The sequence below is a fragment of the Molossus molossus genome, unplaced genomic scaffold (genome assembly GCF_014108415.1).
Source record: "Molossus molossus isolate mMolMol1 unplaced genomic scaffold, mMolMol1.p scaffold_m16_p_2, whole genome shotgun sequence".
Lineage (NCBI taxonomy): Eukaryota > Metazoa > Chordata > Mammalia > Chiroptera > Molossidae > Molossus > Molossus molossus.
In genome coordinates, this window is record NW_023425355.1 from 115,107,521 (window position 1) to 115,118,058 (window position 10,538).

The following is a 10,538-nucleotide window of genomic DNA, read 5'->3' on the forward strand; positions in this document are numbered from 1 at the left end:
CCACCTGCATCCGCTGTAGTCGGCTCTTGGGCCCAAGGATGTATGCCTTTGAAAGCGGGCACTGCCAAGCCACGAGAGGTCCCCCTTACAAGGTGCATGGTACGGGGGTCTGATGGCATCTCCCCCTTCCCTCCCTACAGGAGGTAGTCCTGTACTGCTTGGAGAATAAGATCTGTGACGTGAACCACCGAGACAACGCCGGATACTGTGCCCTGCACGAGGCTTGTGCTAGGGGGTGGCTGAACATTGTGCGGCACCTTCTGGAATACGGCGCTGACGTCAACTGCAGTGCCCAGGATGGAACCAGGTCAGTTGTGGGTCCTGCAGTCGGCCTGGCCCTGCTGGGGCACAGGCGGTGGTTTTCAGGGTCCGCGGGAAATCCCAGAAGGAAAGATGGAGAGGGACATGGAAGCACATGGATGGAAGAGTCCTCTGGATTGGAATCAACTAGACCTTTCTGGCGAGTTGAGATAGAACTTTCAAAGTTGGCGATGCTCCAACGGACAAAAGTCCCCGGAATTGTCAAGCCTGCTTGAATAATTGGACGCGTGGCCTTTTAAGACCCCGGGCTCTTCATCAGTATCTATTAAATCACAATATTTAAAAAATACTGGAGCTGACAGTCCCAGGAATCCAAACAGGGCCAACTGCCACTGGCTTGGAATAGGACCTGCCCTGTCCACCCACATCCGTAGCCCACACACCCTGTCCTTGACCTGGGTTCAGGGGTCAGAGGCCGAGTCTGAGTCAGCTCAAACGTCTTCCTGGTTGTGTGCATGGGGTGCTACCGGGAGGCGGGGCGCTAGGCCCTCCCCGACATGTCATAACATCAGCAGAAGTGAAATGTATTTGGTGTTTTGGTTTCCAAATCAAGGATGGGGCTGTGGGCAGGGTTTCGTGCCCCAATGGGCACTGGCGGGAGGGCCCTGTACCTTCCTGAGAACCTGTCCTGGTGACTCTGGTTCTGGGCCAGAAGGTTGATCATTAATCTCTAGGCTTTGGGGGTTCCAGCTTTCAGGAGTGGCTTCACTTTGCACCTAGTTTCTTTTTTAAAATGTGGTAGGCCCAGCCGGTGTGGCTCAGTCGGTTTGAGCATCGTCCCATGCACCAAGAAGTTCCCGGTTTGATTCCCGGTCAGGTCACATGCCCGGATTTCAGGTTCAGTCCCCAGTGGGAGGCAGCCGATCGATGTCTCGCTCTCAATCGATGTTTTTATCTCTCTCTACCTCTCTCTAAAATCAATTTTTTAAAAAATAGCCCTGGCCAGTTTGGCTCAGCGGTTGGAGCATTGGCCTGTGGACCAGAGAGTCCCGGGTTCAGTTCCCGCTAGGGGCACGTACCTCCCCCCCAAAAAGTAAAAATAGTTAAAAATAATAATAATAAAATCGGGGTAGGCTTTTTAAATAATGGCATAACAACTGCTTTTCTTATTGGCTTCCATAATGGTGTGGTTTTTGACCCCTGTAAGTTCGCTTAACTACTTAAGTTCGTCGAAAATGGTTTCCTTTTGCCTCGTGTTCCTTCTTAGGCTGTGGATTAAGATACATCCATCTAAGAAATAGGCCCGAAACAGAGATGTTGCTCGACCTTGGGCGAATCACTGCCTCGGTTTCCCCAGCTGGAGCGGCAGTGACCTTACACTCCTTGATGCAGCGTTGCTCCTGGGACGCTTGGCCCGCACGTGCCTGCGTTGGCCGGTTGCTAGAGGCCAGCACTGTGTACACAAGTTGAACCCTTCTCCCGTCCCTCCTAGGCCGCTCCACGATGCTGTCGAGAACGATCATTTGGAAATTGTCCGCTTGCTCCTCTCCTATGGTGCTGACCCTACTTTGGCTACGTACTCAGGTAGAACCATTATGAAAATGACACACAGCGAACTTATGGAAAAGTTCCTAACAGGTACGACAAAGTTCCAGAAATGGTCTTATTCAAACATCTAGGTGGTGACTTCACACCCTTCTCCCTCACCGGGTCCACCCTTGTTTACCTTAAGTTTACTGACTGGGAAAAGCCGTGTGAGGTTAGTTTGTGAACGAACAGGTCCAGGATTCACAGAAGAGATGAATGCTTTGCTTTTGCCTGTGCGGGCTGGGTGGAATCCTCAGCTTGCCAGCCTGGCTTTTGTTTTGCTGGACTCTAGGGGCCGGTGAGGGCAAGGGTGGCCCGTCCCTCGTGGGGACAGGTGACGGGGTGTGTGGGTTTAGGTCCGGAACCGCAGAGAGCGGCGTTGGAAAGTGCGCCAAGGGCGTGTCGTGGGGAGGAAAGGAAGTGAGATGTCCCTTAACTCTGCCAGCACTTGATTCTCACCAGCAGGTTTTATCTTGTTTTTCTCCCTCCAGACTATTTAAAAGACCTGCAGGGTCGCGGTGAGGACGACTCCGGCAGCTTTTGGGAGTTCTATGGAAGCTCTGTGTGTGGTGAGTAGCGCCGCTTTTTAGTCCGGTGGGAAGTGAATGCGTTACAGAACGTTTCTCTGGTGTGGGTGAGGGGTGGTGGGTGCTGTAAGCAGGTCTCGGTTGGGAAAGAATCTTTAAAGAGTCCTTTTTTTTTTTTTTTTTTTTTGGACAATAGCTGAAGTCTTGCTGTGATTGATTCCAGTTCTCTCTTTCTCGTTTGCCTCCATTAGAGCCAGATGATGAAAGTGGATATGATGTTTTAGCAAACCCCCCAGGGCCGGAGGACCAGAATGATGATGACGAGGCCTACAGTGATGTGTTTGAATTTGAATTTTCCGAAAGCCCCCTCTTACCGTGTTACAACATCCAAGTGTCCGTCGCTCAGGGGTGAGCATGGCTCTCGTGTGGTTGAGAACTAGCTCGGCTGCTCCTGGGGTGGCAGGAGTTAGAAACCCCTTGAAACAGATGAGTGGGTGGGTGAGTGCATTCCTGAGCATCCATGAACCTCACAAAATGCAGTAGAGCCCGGCGGGTGTGGCTCGGTTGTTGAGCGTCGACCCATGCACCAAGATGTCACTGGTTCGATTCCCAGTCCGGGCACATGCCCAGGTTGTGAGCCCGATCCCCAGTGCGGGGCATGCAGGAGGGGCTGATCGATGTTCTCTCTCATCGATGTTTCCATCTCTCCCTCCCTCTCTCAAATCAATAAAGAAAAAAATTTTTTTTTTTTTTTAATCACCCGAGGACATTTTTCGATATTTTGTTCAGATAGAGTGGGAGAGAGAGAGAGAGAAACATCGACGTGAAAGGGACACATCAAGTGGTCGCCACCTGCAGGACCCAACCAGGGCCAGGGACAGACTGCAACCGAGGTACGTGCCCTTAGCGGGAACCGAACCCGGGTCTCTCCGGACCGCAGGCCGATGCTCTAACCCCTGAGCCAAACCGACCAGGGCGAAAAAACAATTTTTTAAAAGATGTAGTAGATCTTTTCCAGAAGTGTCTAGGGGGAGGGAGCACAGCTTGTGATAACTGCCCTCATCAGAACACACCCCTAAAGCTCAAAGGACGTTGAAGTCAGTGACTGGAATTTGACACAGCTTGGACCCTTCAGCCACCAGACTCTTTGAGAGGGACTCCTAAGAGCCTCCGCACCAGGCCACCACGGGAGCCTCCCAAGGCATTTGAGGTCTCCTGGGCTATACTAATGCTGTAACCCCTTCTCGTAGAAGATTAGGGAAAGTACTGTGTGGCACCTGGGATCTCGTGTGTCATCAGATTTGGGTAGATCCAGCCTGGCCCCTGTGGTCGGGCCACTGCCCCTGTGGTGTACCTGTCAGGAGGCTGTTCTGTGCCTGGTGACCATGGTGCTGAATGACTAACATCCTCCTCAGGCTCTGAGGCAATAAACATGTGTGTTGTCACAGTGACATTTGATTAGTAATAGAAATCGTAAAGTGTGGCCCGAGTGTACGTAAGGAGTGTAACACACCTTCTCACTGGGGGGTGGGGGGGAGGGGAGCCAGCCCGCCTTCTGTATTTATAAGGCTCTGTTCGTGAGGGGTAGAGGACAGGAGAGGTCAAAGAGGCGTTTGTGACTGACCTCCTCGGGTGACGAGAGCAGGGCACTCACTTGGAGAGTGACGACCCGAGCTGAGCCCGGGCTGAATGAGCAAGTCTTTGCCTGTTGGTTTCCATCGGCGCCAGCAGCCTGTGATGAGGCGCTTTGTGAGGTGGCCCCGCCAGAGGTGCTGCCCCAGCTTCTGGCCAAGTTGGTGGGTCCTCCTAGGTGGTCCCTTAATAAATCGAGATGCGTGCAGAGTTCCCACCACTGGAAGTAGAGCCTCTTTTCTAGGTATGGTGGGCACTGGGGGGGGCGGCAAAGCAGAAGTAAGCAGCCCTGTTCCAGCTAAGGACCGAGCGCGCCCGGATGGCATTTAATACTTGGAAAGCACTTTGAATTTTGCCAGAAACCCGAACCACTTGCCTTTCTCTTGTAGGCCTCGAAACTGGCTGTTGCTTTCGGACGTGCTTAAGAAATTGAAAATGTCCTCCCGTATATTCCGCTGCAACTTCCCAAACGTGGAAATTGTCACCATTGCAGAGGCAGAGTTTTACCGGCAAGTTTCAGCAAGTCTCTTGTTCTCTTGCTCCAAAGACCTGGAAGCCTTTAACCCTGAAAGCAAGGAGCTCTTGGATCTGGTTGAGTTCACTAGCGAGCTGCAGACTCTGCTGGGCTCGACCATGGAGTGGCTGCACCCCAGCGACGTGGTCTCAGACGACTACTGGTGAACTCGCCGGGCCCGCGTGTACAGTGTGTTATAGTGTTAATCCTTGTGCATATGTGTCATAATACGACTATTTCTGTAAAGAAAGGACACTATTACATATGAAAATATCTCTTCTTTATATAAGAGAAATGACTCCAGTCGGAAGGACTTAGAAACATGTTTCTTTTTCTTTTTAAACTTTTAAGTCAGTTTTTACGAAGTTGTTATAATGTTTCTTTACTTTTCAATGCACACATGCTTTGGGATATGTTTGTTTTTACTTGGAAGATTTGTTTCTTTTCTTTTTTAAGGAAAAAAAATGAGGAAAGGGAGCGCCACACTTTGACTTAATTTCATACAAAGCTCCGATGGATGGCAGAGGCCGTAACCATTTAGAGGGTGGTCAGAACTGTGTGGTTGGTTTGGGGGAGTGAATTTGGTGAAGGCACTTGGTGATGTTGTAACTTTATGTTTTGTTTACAGAGTTACCTGCTCAGCCCAGGTAAATGCTATTGGATGTAATCCAGTAGCGTGTAATATAAATTCAAACCATATCCACACACAACAACTAATTGTATGAAACTTTTATATCCTAATTTAAAAGCTGTGAAATTAGTTTTCACGCATCAAACCGGATTGTTTATATGTTTAAACATTTTATGCTCTTATTTAAAGAAGACTTTGAGCTATTTTTTTCTGTACCCTGTAAAATATTGAAAACTAACATAATATGTTGAGGTTGCTTGAAAATGTACATAAAACTAAAATTTTCTGAATTGTGTGTTTATGTTTGAAATCTGTGTTTTAACTTTGTAAGTAAATTCTCTGCCTTTGTATTTATATTTTACAAAAATTTTCTTAAAAGGCAATAAACCTCTTGAAGAAAGGAGACCATTGAAGTATGTTGTGTCCTATGTATTCCTAAATCATTACAGATTTTTTATAAGTAGTATTGGTAGTCAATTCCCTACAGATGACTTTAGGGCAATTTGTAAGTCTCTGAACAAAAGCAGACTGGAGGATTTCAGAGGAGTTATGCTCAGAATATGATTTGGAGTCCTATCCTGGAAGCCCAATTTGTGGACATATATTTCGATGTCTCTCAAATCCGTATCTTCCCCATCTTCTTTGAAGCCTTGTCAGGTTTTACGTTGCCTTTGGCCTTGACACACTACAATAGTTCCGTCATGGCCAACCCTTTACCTTTAGGAGTACTTTTGCAGAAATTGGGCTTTTGTTGTGTCACTTCTCCTTCCAGACCTCATGTTTTTCAGTCACTTTCTAAGTCAAGTCCAAACTGTCATGGCCTGATAGTCAAGGCCTGTAACTTTGACTACTCTGCTCCTCCACTGCTCTTACTTTTTCCAGCAGTATCCATATTGGGTACTGTCAGTTGGTCCTCAATTTCTGTCCCACTTCCTTTTATGTCTCTCCTTAATTGCAGAGGCTAGAAAACTGGAAACTACTAGACTCCCTTGCAGCTAGGAATCTGTTTGGTTTGGAAGGCAGAAGTAGAGGCATCTTCCTGCTCTAGTGGCTGCTAATAAGAAAGGTCAGGGAGCCCTGGTCAGTTTGGCTTAGCGGTTAGAGTGTTGGCCCACAGACCAAAGAGTCACGAGTTCGATTCCAGTCAAGAGCACATACCTCGGTTGCAGCCCTGGTCGGGGTCATGCGAGAGGTGGCCAGTCGATGTGTTGTCTCTCACATCGATGTTTTTCTCTCTACCTCCCTCCCTCCCTCCCTCCCTCCCTCCCTCCCACTCTATCTGAAGATAAATGGGAAAATATCCTCAGGTGAGAAAAAGAAAAAAAGGTCAGGGAGACATGCTGGCCTCTTGGAGTGACTAGACCAACCTTCTAACATTGGGTCTTCAGCTTTGTAGGTGATGAGAAGCAGTAGTGGTAGTGACGACAGCATTCAGATGCCTGGATGACAATTTCGGCCTATTGCTCTTGAACCCAATGTTTCCATTGTTTTCCCTGACTCACATTCCTCTGGCTCTCCCAAGGATTTTATAAGCACCTGATTACTTGTATCAAATCCATTTGTGTTCAGAATGCTTTCCAGACCTGCACTGAACCCTGAGAACGTCAGGGCAGAGTGGATGGAAGGGGGTTCTGGGATCAGGGAAGAGGCTGTGGAGATGATACACTTGAAGAGGGTCTTGACGTATGGGGAGGGGAGGGGTCAGCAAACTGTGGCCTGGCCGTGTGGAAAAGCCTGGCATAGTGGGGAACAGGAAAATTCAGCACTGTCAGATAAGCAGTATGTGAATGCGAGAGGGATCCCCTTTTGGGCAAGACTTGGGAGTACCAAATGAAACTTGAGATGTGCTGTTCAGGGAGTTGAGGAGTAGCTCTCTAAATTGCTTTAGTGTGTTCAGAGTATATCGTTAAAGAAAAAACAAGATGAAGAAAAGTATGCATGGTTTTCTACTATTTAAGCTGGGAATGGGTAGTTAACCATATACGTATATCTGCTTAAAAAATGAAAGAATAAACACCTCTTATACAATGGTTACCTCGAGGAAGAACAGGCTGCACGGGGAAGGGATGAAAGTGCACTTCTCTGAACGTCTTTAAAGATTTGACTTTAGAGTTTATATAATTATAAACCAAAAGCAATGCCTACAAATCAAAAGGCAAAATGAACAAATAAACCTAACTGTACAGTGATACCTCGGTTCTCGAACGCCTCGGTTTTCGACCAAATCGGGATTCGAGAAACTTTTGTCTCGGAATCCGAACAAATATTTGGAACTCGAACTTCCGAGATGAGCCGAGTTGAGCCGAATGGCGTTCATTCGGCCCAGCGCGCCTTGCTTGCGCCATCAGTGTGAGTGCAGAGAGAGAGTCACGCTTTGTGGAGTCCGCTTTCCTATTGGGTTTCATTGCTTCGGTTCTCGAACAATTCGGTTCTCGACCGTCCTCCTGGAACGAATTATGTTCGAGAACCGAGGTATTCAGTTGGTAGCACAACCATACAGGAAGGAACTATTTCCAGTGACTTTTAACACAATAAATCGATTATATAAAGCCTTGTGGATTTACTCTAAGGACAGAAAAATGCAAAAACATTTTAAATTGTTTTCAGTAATCTCATCCTTGTTATGCTGAGACTGTCCTTTTCGTGTTGTGAGATAAAGCAAAAAATATTTGATGTTGTTGAGAACTGGGAGAAAGGAGATGCAGATGTAACATTGCTGAGATTGGATAAAAATTGTGTGCTGAACTTGAATTAGAAGTAGGGGAGTTTCTGGGTTGGTGAACATGAGGAGATGCAGGGGAAGAGGTATTCCTGGAAAGTGCATGGGCGCTCCTCACTTTCCCCCTGTGCCTTGTCCTATGTATCTCTTCCATCTGGTTGTTCCGGAGCTATATCCTTTTATAATAAACCGGTGATCCAGTGAGTTAAAAGTATTACTGTGAACTTACAATGAATTTTATCTTAAATGTTTCCTAGTTCTTCCCCTGAAAGGGCTTAGAAACAATGACCAATGGAAATGAGCACCACTAGCTTTCAGACTGTGGTTTCTAAATACCTTTTCCCACCAAAAAGAATTGAGGTTCCTTTTAGAAAGAAATCGTTGATTCCAGCTTGAAAAGGGAGATAATTTGAGGGGAGTATGGATATACACAAGCTGGTGGAACTGTGTCAAAAAGACTGGGCAGCCAACTTGGAGAAGTCCCAATTGGATAAACATGGGCTGCTTTGAGTATCAGTGAGGATGACTGCAACGAATATAAATACAAACACAAAATACATTCAAATCCGAGTTTATAAAGCTACGCAAAAATCGATCACTTTTGGAGGGATGTTGGCAAAAACCACATCATTTGAAACTTGGCAAATGAAGGAAAAGAGGCAAGCATTTTCCCTGCCCTTCCTATATCAAAGGGAATGTTACACTTTACAAAAGTATTCCAGCCAGGATACGAAGAAATGATAGAATGTTATCATTTTACAACCCTTAATGAAGTAGTGGATCTAGGCAATGATCATGAGTGCCAACCTTACCAAAAATAGAAAGTTGAAAAAGGAACATCAAGGCATTATGAGCCTTCTGATAGGAAATCACTTACTATGAAGTAATCGTGCCAAAAAAAAGTTGATCCTGAAACTGATCAAGCCTGTACAACAGCGCTGCCCAATAGGAATAGAATGTGAGCCATATATGTAATTTAGGATTTCTAGAAGCAATACTTTAAAAAATGAAAAGAAACAGGTGAAATTAATTTTTATATTTTAACCCAATATATCCAAAGTATTCTTTCAACATGCATTCTATGAAAATTATTAATGAGATACTTAACTTTTTTTTTTTTTAATCCTCACCTGAGGACATTTTTCAATATTTTGTTCAGATAGAGTGGGAGGGAGAGAGAGAGAGAGAGAGAAACATCGACGTGAAAGGGACACATCGAGTGGTTGCCACCCGCACGACCTAACCAGGCCCGGGGACAAACTGCAACCAAGGTACGTGCCCTTAGCGGGAACCGAACCCGGGTCTCTCTGGACCGCAGGCTGATGCTCCAACCGCTGAGTCAAACTGGCCAGGGCTGCTTTTTTCTTTTTTTTTGGTACTGAGACTGCTAAACGATCCAATGCATATTTTACACTTCCAGCACTTTTCAATTTGGACTGACCACATTTCAGGTGCTCAGTAGCCACATGTGGCAAGTGGCTACCATACTGGACAGTGCAGGTCTAGATCTATTTACAATTTATAGAAAACATCGGACAGATGAACATGTTAGGATACTGTGGGTATACATTCAGCAAAAGCCAGACTGTGAGACTTTTTTTTTTTAATTTTTAAAAAATCCTCACCCAGCTTTGGCCAGTTTGGCGCAGCGGTTGGAGCATCAGAATGCAGACCAGAGAGTCCCGGGTTCGGTTCCCGCTAGGCGCACGTATCTCGGTTGCGGTTTGTCCCCGGGCCTGGTTGGGTCGTGCGGGAGGCAGCTGTTCGATGTGTCTCTTTCACGTCAATGTTTCTCTCTCTCTCTGCCCCTCACTCTATCTGAACAAAAAAATGGAAAAATGTCCTCAGGTGAGAATTAAAAAAAAAATCCTCACCCAAGGGTATATATTTTTTGCCCATTTATCTTCAGATAGAGTGGGAGGGAGAGAGAGAAACATCAATGTGAGAGAGACACCAACCAGCGCCAGGGATGAACCGCAGCTGTGGTAAGTGCCCCTGACCGGAATCGAACCTGCGGCTCTTTGGTCCAGGGGCCAACACTCCAACCGCTGAGCCAAATGGAACTGGGCTAAACTGTGAGGCTTTATAAGGCACATGACTTGGTTTCTTCAAATAAACTGTAAGGGGTAAAAAAACAAATGGAGGGGGAGCCTATAGACTAAAAGAGACTTAGAAATACCAAGAGTTGCAAGATACGGATCTTTGTGTCTGATTTGAGCAAACTAAAAAATGTTTGTGAAAACCACAGAAATAGGAACAGCACATTTTTTTGGTAGAGTCCTTATCTTTTATGTGCTGCAATCTTTATGGATGAAATGATAGGATATCTTGGATTTGCATCAAAATTATCCAGGAAGAAGTCTAGGTTAAACAAGCCAGATCAGTTGGTGAATGTTGAGGCAGGTGATAGGTGTGTGGAGGTTTATTTGCACTATTACTGTTCTCTCTACTTTTTAGTACATTTGCAATTTTCCACAATGTAATTTTTTTTTCGATGAGCAACACCAATCTTTTACAGAGTTGTGAAGATTAAAGAAGATAATGCATGTAGAGCACCAAACACAAAGCCCAACAGGTATTAGACACTAGGTAAATGTGTGGGCTATTCCTTTAAAAAAAAATAGACCCTGAACCCTGGCCGGTTTGGCTCAGCGGTTAGAGCATTGG

At 46.2% G+C, this 10,538-nt stretch overlaps 1 protein-coding gene across 6 annotated transcripts in view; it reads left to right on the forward strand.

The window, feature by feature from the left end:
* Positions 1 to 5,557, forward strand: part of BCOR (BCL6 corepressor) — a 44,833-nt gene extending 39,276 nt beyond the window's left edge. For all 6 annotated transcript variants that reach the window (XM_036270463.1, XM_036270462.1, XM_036270461.1 and 3 more), the window contains 5 exons: positions 141 to 307; positions 1,754 to 1,899; positions 2,340 to 2,417; positions 2,627 to 2,783; positions 4,397 to 5,557. In XM_036270463.1, coding sequence (XP_036126356.1) covers positions 141 to 307; positions 1,754 to 1,899; positions 2,340 to 2,417; positions 2,627 to 2,783; positions 4,397 to 4,688 — 840 coding nt within the window. In that variant the 3' untranslated portion in view covers positions 4,689 to 5,557. The remainder of the gene's footprint in view (positions 1 to 140; positions 308 to 1,753; positions 1,900 to 2,339; positions 2,418 to 2,626; positions 2,784 to 4,396) is intronic.
* Positions 5,558 to 10,538: the final 4,981 nt, after the last annotated feature.